Below are 23,014 nucleotides of genomic sequence, written 5' to 3'. Positions count from 1 at the left end.
TGACCCCTAGATTGTTAAGTCCAGTCAAAGGCGACTATGGGGTGTGACGCTCATCTCACTTCAAGACGAGGGAACCAGTGTTTGTCCACAGACAGCTTTCCAGGTCATGTGGCCAGAATGATTAAACCGCTTCTGGTGCAACCTGACACTGTGGTGGAAGCCAGAGTGCAAGGAAACACCACTTACCTCCCCTGCCGCAGTGGTACCTAATTATCTATTTGCACTGGCATGCTTTTGAATTGCTAGGTTGACAGAAACTGGGACAGAGCAACGGGAGCTCACCCTGTCGCACGGATTCAAACCGCTGACCTTCCAATCGGCAAGCCCAAGAGGTCCAATGGTTTAGACCACAGAGTCACCCACGTCCTTTCATCCAGGTTTACCAGACCACTGAAACAATAAAGCAGCCTTAAAATTTAATGAGTTCTGGTGACCTTTGGCCAAGTCATAATCACCCTCAAGCAGCAAGATATCAACACTACTATTATAGTCAGGATTACAGCTATACTATTATAGTGGCAGTAGGAATAGTACCACCCATGCAGTTATCATGGTCCTGTGGAATATGAAGCACTATGAAACCTGTATAATTCATTCTTCCACCTACTTTTAAAAGAGATACTAGCACTTTAAGACAAGAAGAGTCACAGCAGAATGCTATGCCGGCTACTAGTCCTGCCTTCCTTTCTGGAGGAAAGAAAAATAAGGTAGCCATCTGCACACTGGAAATTGGCTTAAGAGAAAAGGATTTATTGTGTATTTCAGCCAGCTATTTTTTTCAGTCACAATACTTATGTGCAACCATGGTTGGTATGATTGGTATTCCAGGCACATAGTGCATAGTTCCAGGCATAGTTAATTAGCATGTCTAGAACACAACAAAAAATCACATCTTCTCAGCATTGTGATATTTCTACTGCTTTCCAAAATAAATGTGCACAGACTGCATACATCACTTGGTCCTTATAGCCTATTATATGCCGCTCTCCACCCAGAAACACTCCACAACCGAAAGAAACATACATGTTACCAACAAATGTTGGGAGGAAGGTGGGGGAGCTGAATTTTATGCTAACTCAAGCAAGTCGGCAGTAACCTCCTGCACCCTCTGCCCCAACCCCCGCTTCACACTTGCAGAGACATTACTGGTACAGTGGTACCTCGGTTTACGAACTTAATCTGTTCTCGAAGTCCATTCTTAAACCAAAACCTTTCTTTAACCGAGGCGCGCTTTCCCTAATGAGGCCTTCCGCCGCCAGCGCCCTTCCACCGTTTGGATTCTGTTCTTAGACCAACGTAAAGTTCTATTTCTGGTTTTGCAGAGTTTGTAAACCGAATTGCTCTTAAACCGGACTGTTCTTAAACCGAGGTACCACTGTATTTCCTTTGGACATAAATTACTTAAAACTTTTGGATAGAGGACTAACAGCAATTCCAACTTCCTTCCCAAGGAAATGCCTCTTTTCACTGCCTTGGTCAACAACATGCAGCCAGCTCTGGATGAAGTCCGTTATTCCTGGCATTTAGCCAATTAAACTGAATACACTTCCAAATAAAAACCTTCCCTTATTCTTGCACTTGCCACATGCCTCATTCAAATGATAAAGTTACATCTTCAAAGCTTCTTACAACGGGGTGTGCAAGACACCACACCACAGGAATTTTGGGCTAGGTTGTGGGGGCAGGGAACAAAAGAGAAGAGCTACCAAGAAGCCAAAAGTCTCCTGCCCCATAAAGAATACCAGTAGTACCATCTTTGCTTGATCATGCTGACAGCATCCCCCCCTCAAATATTGAGTCACACTAACTTGGCCCTGATCCCACAAATGCTAGCCAAATTTGAAGCCCAACAATCCTGAGCTATTACATCAACAGGACCCCAAGTTGGGGGGGGGGGCGGCAAACATTTGTAGCTTTCCAATTCTGCATTAAGCTGCATAGAGCCTCAAACATTGGGACAGCCAGCACTGCCCTCAAAATACAATTTCTGACTTAATGCACTCAAAAGGTAAAGGACAAAAGGCAAAGGGACTTCCTCATGGGGGAACCACGCAAGGCCTTTCTACCTCACGCTAAGGATTCGCTGCATGCCAGTTGAGTAATTTCAGAAGCATTATAAATAAGGGATGAAGAGAGTGATGAGGTCGGACCCGCTGCCTTTCCCCTGACCCAAGTTCAAAAACAACGGGCCTCACACACCCTGCAGGATTGATTGATTTAAATTTAATCATTTCTTGCATCTATAGCGCACCTTTTTCTCCAAGGACCTCAAGGCATCACACATGGATCTCCTCATTTAATCCCCAAGACAGCCCTGTGAAGTAGGTTAGGCTGAGAGGCAGTAAATAGGCCAGGTTCGCCCAACGACCGGGGATTTGAACTTTGGTCTCCCAGGCCCAACACTAACCACTACACCACACTGTCTCTCTGTACAGAATCTCTCCCTTCTCACCCCGCCTCTGGGCCCAAGCTAACTGGTACACAGCCTGCTTCGCGAAGCAGGAAGTCCCAGGTCAGGACCCCTGACCGCATCTCTAGGGAGGGCCAGCAAAAACCCCGGAGCGCCGCTGCCAGCCAGTGCCGCCAACACTGAGCTGGGTGGCCTCGGCATGAGGCAGCTTCCTGCGCTCCGCGAGTGCCAAGCCTAATGGGAGGCTCCTCACGAGCAACGGGCTCGTCCCGATCCCACCACGAGCACTCGGAGGAGACACATCCTTACCGAGGACGTGCGGTGGTGTTTTTGGTCTGAAAAGCCGAAGCGGCCATGGGAAGCTTCACGCCAGAACAGGGAGAAGCCAGCCCCGTTATTCGCACGCCCCGTTTGCTGAAGGGCGATTCTCTCCCTCAGAAACCCGCTTCCGGCGCCTCAGCCCGCTGCACGGCTGTCGCCACAGCAGGCCACATTAATTAATTAAGAATAAATAATAATAAAATTATTTGTACCCCGCCCATCTGACCCGGTTGCTCCAGCCACTCTGGGAGACCCCCAACATATAGAAAAAACGTAATTAAACGCCATAAAGCTTCCCGGGAAAGGGCGCCCGACCACATCCCTCGAAGGGTGGAAGAGGCTTAGGAACAAGGGCGAAGAAGAAGCCCCTCGCGTCGGCGAGGCCCCCTTTCAGAAGAGGAGAAGGAGCCACAATGACAACCACCCTAACGACGAAAGAGCCGGCAAAGGGGCCGCAAGAAGAAGAAGGCGACGACCACCACCGCCCGGCCGGACTCACCTAGTGGCGCCGTCGCTGAGGCGGCTGCCGCTGCCGGTCCTTCCAGCTGCGCCCCCTCCGGCACCGACTGGCAAGATGGCGGCCGCGCCCCCCTCCCCTATCACTGCAGAGCCGGCGTCTCTGCGCACGCGCGGGTCGCGCCCGGGCCCCAGGACGCATGCGCCGCCGCCCTCCTTAGAGAGGGCGAGGGCGAGTTCGGGATGGTGGTTAAGGACGAGCGGGTGCCGGGGAGGAGGGGCGGGAACCCAGAATGCAACGCGCAAGCTCGCGGATTCCATTCGAGGCGGAGGTGGCGTGCAGGGCACGATGGGAAGTGTAGTTTATATCCCTCCGTTCGATTACAGACACTGTTTACGGGATGATGAGGCTGCCGCCGTTGCATACTGGGGGGGGGGGGGGTAGTTTGTTTTCTATTATTTTTATTTAGTGGGAAAAGTGGACGAGGCTCCTGCACTTTTAATAGGGTTGAGTTGGAGGTTGCCTTTTTTCTTTTTGTAGAGGGATTTTCAGCAGGTGGAGGTTGCAGTGGGGCAGGCAGGGACATCTCCCCCCGCCCCACCCAACTGTGACATTTCGTAAAATTTCTTCTTTGGCGATCACTTGTAGCCGAGTAAGATTGCCTTCCATAAACACAGTTTTAATAATGAGTCCGTAAGTGACTGGAGGCCAATTCTGGATCCACACGTCCTTCCACAGTGGGAACAATGGTTTCTGGGCAGGAGTTGATCACAGTGTGGATTTACCAAGCATGCCTTTCTCTTAGCACGTTTCTCCCTTGCGTCCTGAGTTCGAGTGTCTTCAAAGTCCATGACACCTTTGGTAAAGGCTGTTCTGCAACTGGAGCGCTCGCAGGCCAGTGTTTCCCAGTTGTCAGTGTTTATACCACATTTTTTTAGATTTGCCTTCAGACAGTCCTTAAACCTCTTTTGTTGACCACCAACATTACGCTTTCCATTTTAAAGTTCGGAATAGAGTAGTTGCTTTGGAAGACGATCATTAGGTATGCACACAATTTATTCACCACTTGACTGCAAATAAAAACCAACCCTCAAAGCCGTTTACAAAACAGTAAAAGAAGAATTTGCAACCCTACTTTAAACCATACAAAACATTTAACAGGGGAGAGGCTGGCTGAGCCTTTTCATGGATGCTCCTTCCAGTAATTTGTATAATTAACTTTTAGAAATGTATTATATATTTCTAAAAACAAAACTGCTCATTTGAAATGAGCTGTGCATCAAGCTGGAAAAACTCGCATTTTATTTCCTGTAATGATGGTGTTATTATTTGTGTTCTTCAGAGTATTGTTTTTTTTAAAAAAGGAATGACAAATTGGTTTTGTCCTATTAGGAATGCAGCGATAATTGGCCGCAGGTGGGAGAAGGAATGGTGTTAATTGTGTGATTCAGTAGTAAAGTAATACACATAGATGCTTAAAGGGAAGGGGGAGGGGAAGTCCCAGGCTCTAGTCTTAGATTACCTATCTGCACTACTAGTAGCTTATATGACAAGCTATACTTGCTGAAATTCCCTCTTCTTTACACCTGTTATAAAGGTAAAGGGACCCCTTACCATTAGGTCCAGTCGTGACTGACTCTGGGGTTGCAGCGCTCATCTCGCTTTACTGGCTGAGGGAACAGTACAGCTTCCGGGTCATGTGGCCAGCATGACTAAGCTGCTTCTGGCGAACCAGAGCAGTGCACAGAAACGGCGTTTACCTTCCCACCGGAGCGGTACCTATTTATCTACTTGCACTCTGACGTGCTTTCAAACTGCTAGGTTGGCAGGAGCAGGGACCGAGCAACGGGAGCTCATCCCGGCGCGGGGATTCAAACCGCCGACTTTCTGATCGGCAAGTCCTAGGCTCTGTGGTTTAACCCATAGCGCCACCCGCGTCCCTGTTACACCTGTTAAGAGATGTATAAATTCCATCTTCTATATGCCCATTAAATAACCTGTTCTCTTTTAGACCTGGTCACTGTAATTCATTAAGATGTATACCCCACAGACAGCTAACAAACATAATCTAAAGGGCATTTATCACATGTATATTTTATAGCCATGCCATACTGTCATGTCTGACTGTAAATAGCACCAAGCAACTCAAGTAAATTGAACTTAAACAAAGGGAATTACAGGCAGCCAAAGAACACTGATCATTTTTGGGTTTCCCCCCACAAAACAAAGGCTTGTCCTGTCCGTTTTATTTTTAGAAATAGACACCTACGCTTCAAAAAGACTTGTACATTAAAAAAAAAAAAAAGCTGACAGAGGGGTAGCAGTATTATGAAGTTTCTGCCCCCAAAATAGTGTTTAAGGAGCCACAAGACTTATTTTTGCCAACAGAGCAACGGCATAGCAGCTGAACAGACTGGCTCAAGAAGAAAAATCTCTCTTCAAGAAAAACGATCCACTGCCTGCATTCTGAAGTGGTCCATATAGTTCCAGAAGCATGTACTACATGTTTTTCTCAACATTTGCGTGTGTGTAGTTGATGGGTGGTATTATTCCGAGTACACTAGCTGAATTTAATGAACATGGCTAAGTCCATTAATTTCAGTGGATCTGCTCTGAGTAAAACTTAGTTGAATAAGACACCCCCACACCTATATATACACCCTTTCTTGTAACTTGAATCTATTGGTACGGGTCCTACCACCCAGAGGAGAAAACAAGCTCGCTCCATCTTTCATGTGGCAGCCCTTTAGATATCTGAAGATGGAAGTGCCGGTACCGAGTGTGCTTGAGTTCCCACAGAAAAAAACCAACACTGGCTAGATCTTCTTTCAGTCTCTTTCCCAGGCTAAATATCCTCAGCTCCTTCAAACATTCCTCATAAGGCTTGGTTTTCAGACCGTTGATCATCTTATTTACCTTTGTCTGCCCATGTTCCAGCTTGTCAACAGCTTTCTTAAATGGTAGCACCCTGAACTGGACACAGTATTCCAGGTGCGGTCTGAGCAAGGCAGAATAGGTTGCTGCGTTTATTCCCATTTACTTGAAGTACACCAGTGCCTTGTTATCTTGATGTCCCGTTTGCACAGATAATTGCCTGAAAATTCTCAATTTCCCAAGCTCGCTGTACTGTCAAAATACATTGTGAGGTTACAAATGCAACTAATCTGCTATTTGCTGGTAGAGCCTGCTGCATCTTTCCCTTCCTTCCAGTTCACTCTTCTGCTGAGGGATGGAAAATTGTAGACACCACTGAGACGGGGAGCTGACACAGGTGTTGGTGAACAGCAGAAAGTGGCTTCTGTGTGCTGCTGCCATTTTGTGCAGGGTGTTGCTCCACCTCCTCCTTCAAATTTACCTGCCTTTTCAGAAGAGCCACCCCCCATTTTACCATTGCTTGTTTTCTCCACAACCTTTTCCTTATATTTTACACATCCCTTTCTTCCATTCTTTTATTGTCCACTTGGTATTTTATTCTCTATTCCATTCCCCCTGTTTTTAACATCTCAGCTTTCTGGTCCTCTTTCCCCTGCTTCCTATCTGTCCAATTGCTCCTTTTTGTACAATGGTCTTCCCTGGAAACCAGGCTTACATTTGAGCCACAGCTTCCCAAGACACTGCTCCAAAACCTCATTCAGTGCTTGGGCTCTACTCCAGAAGCAGGAGGGAGCCAAAAGGGGCATTTCCATAAGCATTAAAGTATGTGGGTGTGTAGACATTATAGCGAAATGAAAGCTGAAAATGTGAATGGGGCCGGAGCATCTCACTCAGCTGAGACGCTGAGATCCAGCGCCAGGATCTTCTGGTGGTTCCCGAATTACAAGAGGGGAGGTTAGAGGGAACCCAGCAAAGGGGCTTTTCGGCAGTCATACCCCCCCTGCAGAACGCCCTCCCAGCAGATGCCAAACTGATAAAACAATTATGTGCTTTTCAAAAGACATCTGAAGGCAGCTCTGTTCAGGGAAGTTTTTAGTGCGTGTTGTAGTATTGCGTTTTTTACTATTTTTTGTCAAGAGCCGCCCACAGTGGCTGGGGCAACCCAGTCACATGGGTAGCACATACATAATAATAATTAATAATAAAAAATACAGCCGTACCTTGGAAGTCAAACAGAATCCATTCTGGAAATCCGTTTGACTTCCAAAATGTTTGGAAACCAAAGTGCGGCTTCTGATTGGCTGCAGCCAATTGGAAGCCGTAGAAGCCCCGTTGGACATTCGGGTTCTGAAGAAAGTTCACAAACCGGAACACTCACTTTCGAATTTGCTGCGTTCAGGAGCCAAAACGTCCGAGTACCAAGGTGTTCAGGATCCAAGGTACGACTGTATATGATTATGATGGTGTCATGTGTACAAGGGGCAGGTTAAATTTTTTGGACACTGACAAAAATGAGCCACACACAGGCAAGGTGGAGTCCAATAAAACTATTTTATAAATAAAAACAAGTAGGGTGGTTTCAATTTATATAAAACCGAAGGGTGCGTGAGGGAAGGGGCAATATGTGTGACGAGAGAAAATAGCACCAAAGTGGGGGGGAAGGAGTTGAAAAGAGAGCAAGATGGCGACGTAGTACCAGGTGAGGAAGGGACTAGAGGAGGAGGAGGAGGAAGAGGGAAGACGGAATGGCAATATAGCACCAGGAGGAGGAGAGAGGGAGGACTGGCAACTTGACACTTGAGAACACGGGCAATGCTGCCCTGAAAGAGAGACTAATGGTAGGCAGAAAGGGGGCAAATGGTTCAATAGACCAAATGAGCAGAGCAGTGGCAAAGGTGTAGAAGAACTGGCATCACGGTGGTGGGCATAGGGGACTAGCAAAAAAGGGGGAGCCGATGCTGGACTGGAGAGGAAAGCAGGAGTGAAGGAACACTTCAATCTTAAAAACAACAAACCCCACAAGACATTCCAAAAAAGGTTGATATTTGGTGCAGAAGACAACTGTTGCATGGCAGGAAGGCCAAAGGTGGTTATGGGCCGCAAGGGGACTAGAATGTACCGTCTAATAGAGGGTGCTTCTCCCAACCAGGTCCTTGGCAAGAGCACAAAAGCAGTTTAGCTAAAGGTGGGCTGTGATAAATCGTACAAATTTTTGCATCGGTGTGGGATGGTCAAGGGCTCTGGAATTCTCCAGTGAACAAATCCCTGCCATAGCAAGCAGAGTTAAGTATTGCTTCATGTGTGATGAGTTTCCTACAAGAACTTCTGTACGGGAAACTGCGTGAAAATTGTGTAAAGTCACGCATGACTGTATGTGTGCTTTGCAGTTTAGTATAACTCCTCTATTGCAAGTCTTCCCTGCCTGCAGTTGTAAGAAATTCTGCACATGGGTGGCTAAGAAGGATGGGCTAGGATTCACTGAGAAATGCAGGGAGTGGAGAGGGCAAGTATTGAAAAGGCAGGGGGATTAAACAGAATCCACAAGGAAGGACACAGTGCTACACTGGGTGAAGATGTCTCTGGACTTCCTAAATCCCTTCTTCAACCATTTGTATTTTCTATGATTTAACAAACATGGCCACTGTGCTCCCTCTGCAAGTGTGAGGGCTAGGAATGTTTTGGAAACTGACATTCTGCCATGTGCGATTCTGGCATGTCTATGTTGCAGCACAGCAGCAAGCAATGCGGGTAAGCCAGAGGCACTGCTTATATCCCAGACACCCAAGAAATACACAGTGTGCCCACAGAGCGGTCTGGGCTTGGTTGTGGGACTCTTTCCCCCTGCCTTCAAGCCCAAACCTTGCTGCACTTGTGTCCGAGAAGAAAAGGGAAGAAACCAGAAAGGCCTAACAGCTGCTAAGGAAAGGACGGCAAGGGAGACAAGAGTGAGCCCTTATTTTCTACACATGCCCTGCTCACTTGCTTTTCACTGGTGTGCTGGTGCTCGTTCAGAGGGTGGGGACAGCAGAAGCAAGCACTCAGCTTGGAGAGTACATTTTTAAAGCCCCCTCTTCGATACACAACAGTGAAAAGTTAGGCCTCGTTTCCAAGCATGGCTCAGCATCAGTTTGGGATGGATAGTGGCATGACAGCTGGCATAAAATGTGCTGGTCTAAGTTAAGGGTGAGGCTTCAGCTAACCTTGGGCACGTTCAGAATAAAGGTGGTCATAGTTCATTGGTAAAATTACTACGTGTCCCTCAGCTATCAAAGGGAAGAGTCCATGATTACAGATCACCACAGCAGTCTTTAAAAAGTAGCAGAGGAAAAAGCTATGGACAGACAGCCACTCCCCACTGATCCTTAGCCTGGGTGATGGCGCTGCAGCAAAACAATTTGGCACTTGGGTAAATTAAGCGCACCTCTAGTAGCAGCTATGGTTGAGAATAGTTATGGTTAAAAATACAGTTAAAATATTTACTGGACTTCTGCATCCAAGAGGGAGGAGGCTCAGCAATCTGATATTTGCTGGAGTACATAAAATACTTTTTTGGGGGGAGACCCTAAAAACAACCCAATAAAAATTTCAGTGTATTCTCAATGGCCAAGGAAAGATGAATGAATGTTTGGGGGAGGAGGGAAACGGACTGTAGCGTCATGGCAGAGGACAATGCTGAGTGACAGGAACAGTGAACAGGAGCACCGCATAAGTTTACTGTTTATTTTGCTGCTGGGAATCATAGTGCAGGGGTCCACTCGGGGCAACTCATCTGGCCCCTGGGACATAAGCCTAGTGCAGCAACTCTTCTGATTTTGCAGATCCACCCATGTTCACAACCATGGCGACCCCAAAAGTTGCTTTGTTAAAATCCTCATAGAATTGTAGAGGTGGAAGTTCATCCAGTCCAAGCCCCTGCAATGCAGGAATCGCAACTAGATCATACATGACAGATGGCCTTCCAATCTCTGCTTAAAAACCTGAATCCCACAGAACTTATTTCATACTATTTGTGCTAATGAAATTGTCTTTTTGATGATATTTGTCTATCTCCCCATCCCCCATCTCTTCCTCTCCCCCCCCCCCATCACTTTTTCAGTTTTGGGATTGTTAAAAAGAAAAGGAAGGATGAAAGAGAGGTAGGAGACAAAGAAGAGGGGGAGGTGGGCAGAGGGAATACCAAGGGATACTGCTGCCAGGGTTATGTAGTGTGGATGCACGGCATTTAAACGAAACAGTGGAGCAGGCTGAGGGGGACGGAGAGCATCTAAAAACAGATTGGCTTAAGAGACAACGGACTGATGGGCACAAGAGAGACCTGGGTGTGAAAAGGTGGCAGTAAAAAAGGCTCTACTAAACAGGCCACCGGACATCGAAGAGATACAGCAAGAAGATGGCTCACCATGAGTGCTCGGGTAGAGAAAGAAAGCATATTAGAAAGGGGGCACTTGTACCTGTAGTACCTTCAGGAACGTGAACTATGGATACTGGGGGTTGGCACACTCGCTATTAGCGCTAATCAAGACATGGGAGGCAAAGAATCAAGGAAGAGTGTGAGCCTCCTCGACGGCTTCTGGTTCTTATCACCATCTGAGAAGCTCTCAAGGGGAACTCTCACCTGCCTGGCAAGGTGGGAGCTCTCCTCTCAACCTCATGCCAATGGCCACCAAGCTGCTACATCTTATCAGAGGGAAGACTGAAGGCACAGCTGGATCTGAGCCCTGCTCCCTTCCAGGGGTTATGGTTAAGGTGGGGCACCTTCCACCAGGATGGAAAGAAGCCATCTTCAGCCCCCACATGGCCAAGTGCCTGCCTGCAGGGCTCTGCATCTTCCTCGGTTGTGGGGGAGCCAAACCACCACAGCACGCTGCGGCTCTCCCCAGCACGGGCGGCCAGCTCAGAGGAAGTCAAACACCCCGTAATTCTTGGCTGCTCGACAGAGAGGGACACAAAAAAGGGGCGAGAAGAAAGAGGGCATGTGTTTAGGGCAGGAGAAGTGAGCCGGCAGGGAAAACACAGGCGAGCAGCAGAGTCCCCAGGCAGATGCGGATTAATGGGTTAGAGAAGGGGTTATGGGGGGAGGGGTTGGCACAAGCAAGGGGGTGGGGGACGCGCCTCTGCAATCAAGTCCAGGGGTGGTTCAGGCGAGGCTGCTGGGCCCTCTTGCAGGCAGGGATTAGAATCAAAAACATTTAGTTCAGTTTATTTTCGGGGGTTTTTCCCTTTTCATAATTGCCAAGACCAAAAAAAGAAAAGAAAAGGAATCCCCCGCAGGCCGGGCTGTTCCTAGGAGACAAAACCAACGGGGGCGGCAGGCAGGCGGAGGGAGGGGCGGCGTTTCACATTACATCCACAAAGAACTCACTGGGGTTGCCCATGGCCATTCGGAATGACTGTCTACTGGCCGTCAGTTCAGGGGGCACAGAGGCCAGGTCTCGGCCAGGGGGAGCCCCCGGGGGTCCCAGGGCGGAAGGCGGCGGAGGCATCAGCAGCATGGGAGGGCTGTAGAGAGGCGGCAGGCCGGGAGGCCCATAGGACTGCTGGCTGTGGTGGCTGCGGATGCTGTGAGCCATCGAGTGGTGGCTGCGCTGGCTGGCCGGCACCGAGCGCTCGCTGGCCGCTCGCTCCCTCCGCATGCTGCTGCGGCTGGTGTGGTCCGACTCACTGCCGCTGCCGCCCGACTTGGACTCCCCGGCCTTGGGCTCTCGTTCCTTCCTCCTCTCGCTGCCGCTGCGGTTGGAGCCGCTGCTCCGGCTTCCTGCACAAGAAATTGGGGGGGGGGGAGACAAGAGAATATTTGGGTCAGGCCCATCAGAATAGGTAGGAATAACCTCACATGAGCCTTCAACTGTCACTTTGCTGGATTGGGCCCAAAGTCCATGGAAGTGCAGCACAAAAGTGGGAAGCCAGGCAAATTGGGGGGGGGGGGAGAGAGAGAGAGAGAGAGCAGGAAGCAAAGTGGTGTTATACTAATTTTGTTGTTGTTGTTATATGATCTCCAGTAGAAGGAAAGTGGCAATCATATAACAAAAGGCTATGGGCATCCTCCACTAAATGAAAACACAGTAGGACATCAAACATTACAAAACTTCCCTATAAACAGCTGCCTTCAGAAATAAAGAAAGCCCACCAGGCAGCGTTAAAACACGGCCAGGGCAAGAGCCAAACAGATCTCCCAGGGTATAATAATAATAATAATAATAATAATAATAATAATAATAATACTCCGCCGATCTGTCTGGGTTTCTCCAGCCACTCTGGGCAGCTCCCAACAGAATAATAATAATAATAAAGCGATAAAACATCAAACACTTAAAACTTCTCTAAACAGGGCTTCCTTCAGATGTCTTCTAAAAGTCAGATAGTTGTTTATTTCCTTGACATCTGATGGGAGGGCGTTCCAAACTGCAGGCACCACTACCGAGAAGGCCCTTTGGGTATCATTTGGGTGCTGCTACAGAGAAGGCTCTTAATATTTTCAGCAGATCTCTCTGCCCTAAATGAAATCCCCCCCCAAAGGTCTAAGCCAGTGGTTCCTAACCTTTTTTTGCCATGCCCCACCTAAGCATCTCTAAAATCCTGGTGTCACACACACACCCCCCCCCACCGTGACATATATTCTTATTATTCAAAAAGTGAACTCCTATTCATATGGAGGAAGCCTAAAAGGCCATTCACTGTTAATAACTCATTCCCAAATTGCCCCCCTTAAAAATCAACCCCACCCCCCGTGGGGCAGGTGCCCCACGTTGGGAACCACAGGGTCTCTAAGCAGATCTCACAACCTTGTGATCAGCCACTAAACCTCCTGACTTTGACAAAGAGATGCCAAAAGAGGTCCACAACTGAGCAAATTCAGGCTCTGGGACACTCACAAGAACTTGACCCTAACAAACACCTGCAATCCAAAGGAACAAATCCCCCCTCCCCAACCCACTTGGCCCATTTATCTCTGGGCAGAAGCGAGGTTGCTCCTCAAGAGGAAGCCCAGCTGTTCAGACTTAACAAGCCAAGTGCTTGCATGTGATACGATCTTTATGGCGTGGGAGGAATTCCGCCCATGTCCCACACGGCTCACATTTACCTTCGCTGTGCTGGCTGCCCGCGCTTCCGCCTCCATAGCTGTAGCCTGGGTCAGGAAATCCAGGGTGGGGGTTGTATGGATGGGGTGGCGGGTACTGGTAGGGGAAGGCCATGGGCCATGGGGCAGCTCCTGGGTGAGGCAAAGGAGCCAAGGTGTCCTGATCGGAGGTGCCGCTGGACCCATCGTGGTCATGCAAGGACAGGCTGGCCATGTCTGTGAAATAGGGACAGAGAAAGGGCAAAGGTTACACCAGGAGCAAGGGCATAAGTGAGCTTATCCTCATTTCTTACCTATGAAATTCAGGTTGTAGTGCAAAGAGGGAAAGAGCGGCATGGAAGGATGCTTATCTCCTGGTGGGGAGTTTTTGATTGAAAGCTAAAGATCCCCACAGAGGAGGTGACTAGTCTGACTCCAAAATACAGGACAAAAGGGAAAAGACAATGTCAGGTTCAGCAATAAAGGAAACTCCAACTGAACTTTAGGAAGAACTTTCTGGTGATAAGAGCTGTTTTGACAGTGGAGCAGACTCCCTCGGGGGGGGGGTGGACTCTCCTTCGCTGCAGATTTTACAGCAGAGTTTGGGTGACTATCTGTTGTGGATTCTTCAGCTGTGATTCCTGCATTGTAGCGGGCTGGACTAGAGGAGCTCGGGTTCCCTTCCAACTCTACAATTCTATGATTCTGTAAAGCCACATGGACTTGCTTTGAGGGCTCTCCTACTTCTGCTCTCCCAGGAAACAGATGGCCACGTTGAGAGCCTGCCAGAACCACCCACTACCTGTTCTTGCTCCCCAACCCCCTGCACAGTGCAAAGAAGGAGTCTTACTGCCGCAGAGGTCGCCAAAGATGTAGTAGCACTGCTCCGAGAACGTGATCTTGTTGACAGTGTGTCGGATGTAACCGGCCTTCAGGAGGTTGCTGGCATACTTGCGGGATTCTCGCCTGTCTGTGAAGCCTTCTACATGGTGGTAGAGCCAATCTACCACATCGGATCCTGCCAAGAGACAGCAGCAAAGAGGGACTCAGCAAGGATGGAAGCAGACAGCACCCTGTTCTGCTCTGAGGAGAGGAAGGTGCTTGGAGGGAAGCTGGCCCCAGCCTTCTTTTGCTGCCTTAGTCCAGCTTACTGGGCTATAAAGAAGATGATGTTCAGAAGTCATGATGGAGTCACAATGTACCTAGATGCTCCTCCTGACGTGCTCAATAACATCTTGCCAACCTCTGTGCTCGATCTGGTGCAACACAGTGGCTTAGAATGAAGGTTGTGAACCAGAAGTTTCTGACCCCTGAACTCACCCCTGAACTCAATTCTCACCCCGAACTCAATTCAGGCAAGCTATTATGCTCTAAGCCTCAAGGACACCCCAGCCCCACTTCTGAAACAGGCATAGTAAGACCCATCTTACAGGACACATAAAACACTTAAGTGCACTGTGTAAATGCTAAGTATCCTCTTTGTTCTGCTGATCTTGAGGGCTAGAGAGTGAAAGCTGAGACTCTAAGGAATCCAATTCTGCAGCAGATGCCATGTATAATCCTGTTTTTAGAGACACTTCTCTTGCAAACAGGTTAGTATGTTTTCCCTCTGATACACATCTAACCTGTCCTCCTTATGAAGCTCCCATCGCTTATCTCAAATAGGGGCTTGAGACCGTTATCTGCTTGGGAGAGGCAAAGAGCAAGTGGTTCTCCCGTGGCCCTTCACCCATTTGCCCTATGGAGGGCCTGCGTCTTACCAATGAAGGCATTGGGGATGGTGATCTTCAGCCACATGCGGTCGCGCACCTCCAAGCCCGACTCTGGCGAAGCCATGGCTTTGACAATCGTGGCCATGTCGCTGTGGATGGACAGGTGAAAGTCATCGAGACCTGCGGGTCGGACGGAGGGAAGGGAGGCAGAGATGAGAGGGGATGGAAAGGCAGAGGAGCACATGAAGGTGCCACACACAGGAGGGTAGGGCAAGGGAACAATACATCACAGGCACACCCTAAGCTTCTGCAATCCTTCTTGGGTCAGGATTCCCGCTAAGAACCACTGAAGGTGCAAAAAAAGAGAGCAGCAGGCCTCATAACGGGCTGCTCTTTGCCTTTTTCCTAGAAACAGTCAACTGCAGTCTAACCACAACGCCCTGAGCACACCCAGCCCAAGCAGGACAAATGGCCAGTGGTTTAATCCCTTACTGACAAAGCACAAATTTACAGTTGCCCCAGAGGTGCACTAAACACACACACACACACACACACACACACACACACACACACACACACTTCTGGTGACTAGGCAGCCAGAGCACCTCCCCGGGCTTATGCTCCGAGCTGGACTGCTGGCGCAATGGGTGGCCACCCCAAACTTAAGTACCCTCATCTGACAGCCTGTGAGTCCTTCGACACGGAAGTTGTAGCTGTGCCTGCCTCTTCAAGCTGCTCCTAGTCCTGGGGGACAGTGGGGAGGGTATTCAGACACCGCATCTCCCTCCTCTCCTAGCACATCCTGTCCTTCCTCCCCCATCTCTGGCTGCTGCCTCGCAGGAGGCACAAAACCCCATAAATCATGACCCTCTTCCCCCAGGTCAGCTTCTGGCCCACTACACCTTCCATCTGCTCTGCAGAGCCCTGCCAGTCCCCGGCACGCAACCTCCATTACTACCCAGACTGTTTTATCCTTCAACAACAGCTTTTTAAAGAAAGCTCAGAGCAGCTTAAACACCTGATCAGGTACACATCTGCTTAGTTTCAGTAACGCTGCAGCACCAGGTCTTGCCAGTCTTTTCAACGGGCCAACTTCATAGCCTCTGGCCAAAACCCACTCAGAGGCCAGCGCTATGAGGCAGCTGTCCCAAACGCACCTCTTTGCTGCACAATTCTTAACACATCCACCTTTCCTCTCTTGAGCTCCCTTTTGGAAGAGAGGGTAAGTTCTCCTGTGCTCAGCATCACATCTTCCAACTTCCTCACCATTTGCCTAACAGGAAGCCAGCACTGCGTCCACCTGAATAACCCATGTTCCCTGAAGTTGTTCTGGGACTGTTCAGGGTTTTCAGCCAGCGACTGCTTAACTTCAATCCATTTACAAGGGACTCTGCAGTGTTTAAGCCCCAAACATAGCCATTTATCTCAAGCAATTCAGTCAATGCTGCTTCACTGAGAAGGATATTGCTCCACCAGAAAAATCACTGCACACTGCTACTTGTTTATGTGATGTCTTTTGTTATTTTTATTTTCAACGTGTAAGTCGCTTTGAGGCATGGATGTAAAAATGCTACCAATACATACAATAAATAAAACCCTGTAAAGCCCTGTAAAGTTGTCAGGGTTCTCCTCCCTCCTTTTTGCAACCCTCTTGATTCTCCCACCAAACACAAACAAACAGGAACTGCTCATTATCCTAGAAGAAGCAACCAAGTGAAGAAATCTGTGGCCTTCTGTTTCACCTAGCCTCACACAGGTCCCTCATCCTGCTCATCCTCCAATCTTTGGTTTAAAATATTTAGCTTCTAAAAGCATCCCTGTTGCTTTAGCAAAAGATGGAGCAAACACCTCTTTCCAAGCAGCTCAAGATCTATTGAGGGAAACCATCCTCTTTCCAGGCCTCAAATCTGGGTTTTGCCCCTGTGCATGTATTGCTCCTATCAGGTTACGGCGTGCAGGTGACCAGAAGCCGAGCAGGGGTGGGGGACACACAGGCACGAGGACTTACGTTCGGTTTCTGGGATGGAGCTGGTGATGGAGGAGCTGGTGGAAGTGATTGTGCTCATGGATGGGCTCATACCGTACGCTGGGTAGGTGCCGGTCATCGCTGCGGTGTGGGAAACCCAGGCTGCTGGGTCAATGGGCCTGATGGGCTCACCTAAAGGGAACACACAGGGCACGTGAGGAGGCCCCTCCTCAAGAGTCATCCCCTCTCGCCAAACCTGCCACCTCTGAGCAAGTCCTGTCCTCCCCCAGCATCAGCCGGGACTCACCCGGATCGGAGCATGGAGAGTCTGGCCCAGCCCAGATCCGCTGGGGAGCAACTGGGGGAGAAAGAAGAGAGGGAGGATCAACATGAGGGGTGCAGGGGGGGAGCTCCCCCTAGGCGGAGGCAGGCATGGGGCAGGGGGGCACGGGGGGGGTATGCGGGGCATGGGCTGCATGCAGGGAATTGGCCTGCTAACTTGGTAGCTTGTCTTGGGTGTGATGTGGAATAGGGGACTGATTAGGCATGGGGTGATGGAGAGGGGCAGGAGAGAGGCAGATAGAGAGAGCGCAGCACAGAGGGCCAGAAAAAAAGGTTTCGAAACCTCCATCGCACCCTTAGGGCCGATTTATACATTCAACAGAAAGAAGCAGTCAGGTGTTTCCAAGATAGCCAGATAGGTTGTGTATAAGTAATACATCATCAGCATCATCATCATTATTATTATTATTATTATTATTGATGCAGGTGAGGGATCACGCCTACAAAATATTTATTTGTTGTTACATTTTTATGCCACCTTTCTCCAAGGTACTCAAGGTGGCAAAACATGCTTCTCCCCCCCCCCCCCCGTTTTGCCCTCCCAACAACCATGTGCTGTAAGTTAGGCTGAGACTGGCACCCCAGGTCTCCCAGGGTGCTTCATGGCTAAGTGGGGATTTGAACCCCGGCCCCCCAAATCCCAGTCCAGCACTCTAACCGCTAGACCACACTGGGTCTCATGTATGTAAAATCTCCCTGTGTGTAGAAAAACTAGCAGGGTGAAGGGCCTAGCTTTCTCTCCCATACGCTGTTTTTCTGGGTACAAGGAGCCCCCACTCCGTCCCAGTAAAGGAGCATCCAAACATGCAACTCCCTTGGCCACTTGCATCCTGCAACAATATTGGGGTGGGGCACGTTATTAACTGTTGGTTCTATAGAACACCAGTCCTCATGCACACTACTAAGCAAACCAAGAAATGAAGCAAAAACCACTTACTCCTGGGTAGCGAGAAGCAGCCCCTGGGGCTGGGATCCCAGCACTTGGCAACAGTCAGAGTGATGGGCCTGGAAGAGAAACATAATGGCTGTCACTGCTACCAGATCTGGTCAGCTCAGTTCGCAGAAAAGCCACCCACATACACACATCTAGACATGCAGAAGAAACAAGAATAAATCTTCCCCTATAAACTGAGTGGGTGAGTTTTACATCCCTAAAGCTCAGTACTGGGGTATTATGATGGAACAAGACAGGGAAACATGTGAGAAGCTCTCACTTGCTTTGAACACTGGCCCCCTGACACTTTGTTTTCCTCTTTCTGCTATATCAAAGTAAATAACATAATATAATAGAAAGGGGAAAACAAAGTGTCAGGGGCCAGAAAGGCTGTCCTTTTGCCTAAACAGAATTCCACTGCCACCAAACCCAAATGCAGCAACTAGAATAGATGAAGGCTGGTGCCACTATCTGTCTTTTGCTCACACACAATGAACCTGTAAGCCTTGGGCTATCTTTCCTTGAAAATTTTTATTTTTACTGATCTGCGGGACTTAACTGTCCTCTAGGCTCACTTGGAACTGTCAGCAGTCCAAGATGGCCATGGATCTTCTGCAGGGCACCAGGGGGCACTGCTAGAAACTGAGCGCCAGCCCTGCATTACCAGACGCCACCAAGCCCACACTCCCAAGAACAGTTGTAGGTTTAGAGAGTGAGCTGCCTTGGAGCTGCAGGGGGAGAAAAGGCTACCTACCCTGGCTTGTGCACAATCTCCCTCAGCACTCGCACAGCGTCGTCGTTGCTCATGTTTTCAAAATTGATGTCATTCACCTGCACAGAAAGATGAAAATGTAAGAGCCCCACAAAAGTGTATGGATCTTAAATGAACATGTGGAGATGCCCAACAGCAGTACTGGGATAGATCAGGGATCCCCAAACTAAGGCCTGCGGGCTGGATAAGGCCCAAGGGACTCATTTATCCAGCCCACAGCGACCCCCACTGCTGCCGCCCGCTCTTACCGGCACTGCGCTGCGCGGCTGCCCACTTCCGAAGCACTGGAAATAGTTTGTGCACATGTGCAAGCGTTATATGCGCATGTGCAAGTTATTTCCAGTGCACATCCAGGTCAGAGGAGGCCCGTGCACATGTGCACAAGCTATTTACGATGCTCCTCTGACCCGGAAGTGCGCCGGAAATAGCGTGTGTGCACACACGTATGGGCACGCGCTCCCCCGCCCTCCAGCCCACTGCACGATTGGCGCTGGAGACACCAGCCCGAGGTGCAGTAAGTCTGCTGACCCCTGGGATAGATGGATCAATCTGGTTGCCATCAGGTAGAAGTATTTCCCAGCCCTACCACCTTTTCTAGGTAGAGATGTGCTGGAGAGGGCAGTGGCTGCTCCACATCAGATAGTCTTCTAAGAAACTGATTGCCTTGACCCTTTCCAGTCTGGGTTCAGTCCTGTGCTTCAGGCTGAAACAGCCTTGGCTCCCCTGACTGAGGACCTGTATCAGGAGCACGACAGCAGGAGTGTGACTGTTGCTTCTCCTGATCTCTTGGTGGCTTTAGATGCCATTGACCAAGGCATCTTCCTGGACCAGCTCCGTGGGTTAGGAAGCCTACAGTGATCTGGGGGTTCCACTACTACCTGCAGGGCCAGTTTCAGAAGGGAGCTATTGCTCAACCTTGTGGCACACTTTGTGCTGCGGGGATTTGCAAGGTTCCATTGTATCCCTCATGCTATTTAGCATCACGGAGCAAAGTGGCACCCAGCCATGTTTCTCCTTCCCATCTGAATCAGGTGAGGCTGTACACGTCTTGGAACAATGCCTAAACACAGTGGTGGACTGGAGGAGGGTCACAAAACTGAAACCAAACTAGACAGAGGCGCTGTGCATGGGCTGTTATCAGATCTGAGAAGTAGATTGCTGGCCTGTTCCAAGTGGGGTTGCCCTTTCCTTGGACAATGAGATGGCTAGCATGGAGCACCTTCTGTCAGCTATGGCTGGTTCATCAGGTAAAGCAGTTCCTGGACAGGGAGTGCCTGATTACAGTGACCAATGAAGTGGTGACTCCCCGGCTGGACTATTATAATCGCTGGGGGGGGGGGGCGCTACCCTTGATGAAGATCCAGAAGCTGCAGCGAGTGCAGAATGTGACAGCTAGGCTTCTAAGTGGCTTAACCCATTGGGGGCATGGAACGTCTACCCTGAAAGATTTCCATTTGCTCAGAATATGCTGTTTGGGCAAAATTCAAGGGGCTAGGGGTGATTTATGAAGCCCTACAGAACATGGGGCCTAAATACTTGAAAAATCTGCTCATATATATGAAACTGCCTCTGCATTAAGATCAGCAGGGCAGACTTTCCCGGCTGTGCTGCAGGCATTTGAGATCTGCTATGCAGTTATCTCAGTGGTGGTCCCCTGGTGCCAATTCCTCTGAGATAGAAAACTCTCTATCTGAAACAGAAATCACCTAGCAGTTTCTGCCACCACCTGAAGACCTATTTTTCACCCAAGCATTTGTGGGGTATGGTTGCGTTGATGTATTATCGGCTCTAGTGTTTGTACTGCGGAATACTAATTGCTTTGTTGTTCTCTGCCCTGGGGTTCCTTGTCAGTGAAGGGCTGACTAAAGAGGTTTTAAACAAATGCTATGGACTGAGCTTTGGGCTTGTACATGCAAAGTGTGTGCTCTGCCCCCCACCTATGGCCTCTTTCCTAGATCTGACGGTTCTTGCCTAGTAACAGGCAGGTTTTAAACTTTCAAAGCCTTAGGTACACAGCCCAGAGGGTTTATCATGGCCCCAGGGTTCCCTTGAGATAAGAACCACATCATTTACACAAACAAGACATTCTAAATCAGCCATCCTGATTTTTTCTCTGTCCTGGGTCGCTGTGCTTCTCTACGGAAATGTGAACTCCACCTTCCACAGATAGCAAGTACACTCTCTGGTATAGAATCACAGAATTGTAGAGTTGCAAGGGACCAGGAGGATCATCTAAGCCCAGCCTCCTTTTGCCCAACATGTGACTCGAACCCACAACCCTGAGATTAAGAGTCTCACGCTCTGCCAACTGAGCCATAACTGAAATCTCTGTCGTGATCACAGGATAACAGATTCTGTAGAAAGAGGCCTGGTTCTCACTTCATGCTCAGCCAAACCCTAGGCTCACTGTTCAACTGTGTGGGCTCCTGGACAGAAACCTGCAGCTGCTTTGCTCCTCCCCAGCCCTTTGCGCGTCGCATCGCATTGAGCTTCGCGTATTGTGAGTATAGCATGAAACCAAGGCCTCTTGGACATTTGGCTCTCAAAGTTTTTTAAAAAATTAAAAAGCACCTGCAGCAGCATGTCTCCGGGCTCAATTCTTCCATCGGCTGCCACAGCCCCTCCCTTCATGATGGAGCCAATGTAGATGCCGCCGTCACCACGCTCGTTGCTCTGCCCGACGATGGAGATGCCCAGGAAGTTGTACTTCTCTGTACAAACATAGAATCATAGAGTTGGAAGGGACCCGAAGGGGAGATATCTGTGCAGTTAGAACAGCACACAACCAATGGCCAGCATTTCATTAATCTAGTCAGGCCATTAACTAGCTACAAGGAATGCCTGTTAGGTATTTTTAGACAGAACAACAAACCCCTGTGTTGCAAACTTAACACTACAAACAACACAAGCAACACAATGACCAGTATACTAGCTAGCACTGCAATTCTTATTGCATAATATACATAATTTGGTACAACAAAACCAAAACCAAAAACAAAAACACTATTTTGTTTTGTACCAAATTATGTATATTATGCAATAAGAATTGCAGTGCTAGCTAGTATACTGGTCATCGTGTTGCTTGTGTTGTTTGTAGTGTTGAGGTATTTTTAGACAACAGAAAATAGAGACAGGCTGAAAATGTTGGGGGGGGGGGATTGGATGACCAAATCTAAATCTTCTTGTTTTATTGGTAAGCAAAAAAGGAAACTGCTTTTTTTAAAAAAAGGAAAAGGGGGAAAAGGAGGGGAACACACAGAGATAGGCATTACCTGTGTGGTAGCACATACTAGAGACTGTGGACAAATGGAAAATGATATAAACATGTAGCACTTAGTAAAAAATAAATAAATGGCACAGGCCATTTAACATTACATTCTGAAATAACATTTTGTCTATGGTAGAAGAAATCCAGCACAGTGGTACCTCGGAAGTCAAATGAGATCCGTTCCAGAAGTCTATTAGACTTCCAAAATGTTCAGAAACCAAGGTGCAGCTTCCAATTGGTTACAGGAAGCTCCTGCGGCCAATTGGAAGCCGTGTCAGATGTTCGGGTTCCAAAGAACGTTCGCAAACTGGAACACTCACTTCCGGGTTTGCAGCATTCAGGAGCCAAAACGTTCGGTGTTTGGGATCCAAAGTACTACTGTAGTTTGCTCTTCAGCAATCAGGCCTGAGATGCAAAATATCCGTTTGCCCACTTCCTTCCCGCCATCCTAGTCTGGGTTATGTGGGCCAAATGGCTTCAAGCAACTACCTGTACTCACCCATGTTGAGGGTAACTGTGATAATGTTCAACGACATGGTAGAATCTGTGATGCTGCTGAAGGATGAGGACTACAACAGAAAGGAAGAGGATGAGACCCAAAACGTAACCTACATGCCACTTACAAGACCTGTGGAGAGGGTGGGGTAACAATGTCCTCATAGGTTCTCTCCCTTTTTCCCTTAATTTTTAAATTGTGCCCAACCACTCGTGAGGTCACTTGCAGCACTCCCGCCACTCCCAGACACCCTCCCAGGCATCTCACCCGTTCAATGCGTGGTACTTTCTGCTTCCGCCTGCGTCGCTTGTGCCTTCTCATCAGCCGGGAGGCGCTACTCTGCTCTGTTGAGCTGCTGAACCTACAGTATGGAGGCAAAGACAAGGCTCACAAGCTGGCCACCAG

General features: G+C 48.9%; 2 protein-coding genes across 4 annotated transcripts in view; both read right to left on the bottom strand.

Moving 5' to 3' along the window:
• Positions 1-3,383, bottom strand: part of AP2M1 (adaptor related protein complex 2 subunit mu 1) — a 32,247-nt gene extending 28,864 nt beyond the window's left edge. The window contains exon 1 of the mRNA XM_081008164.1: positions 3,231-3,383. The gene's annotated coding sequence lies outside the window, so the exon portion shown is untranslated. The remainder of the gene's footprint in view (positions 1-3,230) is intronic.
• A 4,211-nt stretch (positions 3,384-7,594) lies between these two features.
• DVL3 (dishevelled segment polarity protein 3) overlaps positions 7,595-23,014 on the bottom strand; it is a 53,798-nt gene continuing 38,378 nt past the window's right edge. Inside the window, exons 6-17 of one of the 3 annotated variants that reach the window (XM_081007942.1) lie at positions 22,877-22,970; positions 22,613-22,682; positions 21,417-21,556; positions 18,828-18,904; positions 18,077-18,144; positions 17,105-17,155; positions 16,840-16,989; positions 14,880-15,011; positions 13,970-14,137; positions 13,144-13,356; positions 11,425-11,817; positions 7,595-10,988 (exon numbers count right to left, since the gene is read on the bottom strand). In XM_081007942.1, the coding sequence (XP_080864068.1) occupies positions 10,957-10,988; positions 11,425-11,817; positions 13,144-13,356; positions 13,970-14,137; positions 14,880-15,011; positions 16,840-16,989; positions 17,105-17,155; positions 18,077-18,144; positions 18,828-18,904; positions 21,417-21,556; positions 22,613-22,682; positions 22,877-22,970 (1,588 nt within the window). In that variant the 3' untranslated portion in view covers positions 7,595-10,956. Of the gene's footprint in view, positions 11,818-13,143; positions 13,357-13,969; positions 14,138-14,879; positions 15,012-16,839; positions 16,990-17,104; positions 17,156-18,076; positions 18,145-18,827; positions 18,905-21,416; positions 21,557-22,612; positions 22,683-22,876; positions 22,971-23,014 lie in introns of all 3 variants that reach the window. The other 2 variants (XM_081007943.1, XM_081007944.1) reach the window with 2 other exon arrangements.

Source organism: Podarcis pityusensis, assembly GCF_964106645.2.
Source record: "Podarcis pityusensis genome assembly, chromosome: 5".
NCBI classification, from domain to species: domain Eukaryota; kingdom Metazoa; phylum Chordata; class Lepidosauria; order Squamata; family Lacertidae; genus Podarcis; species Podarcis pityusensis.
Note: the sequence above shows the minus strand (reverse complement) of the source record. Positions and strands in the feature narration are given on the sequence as shown.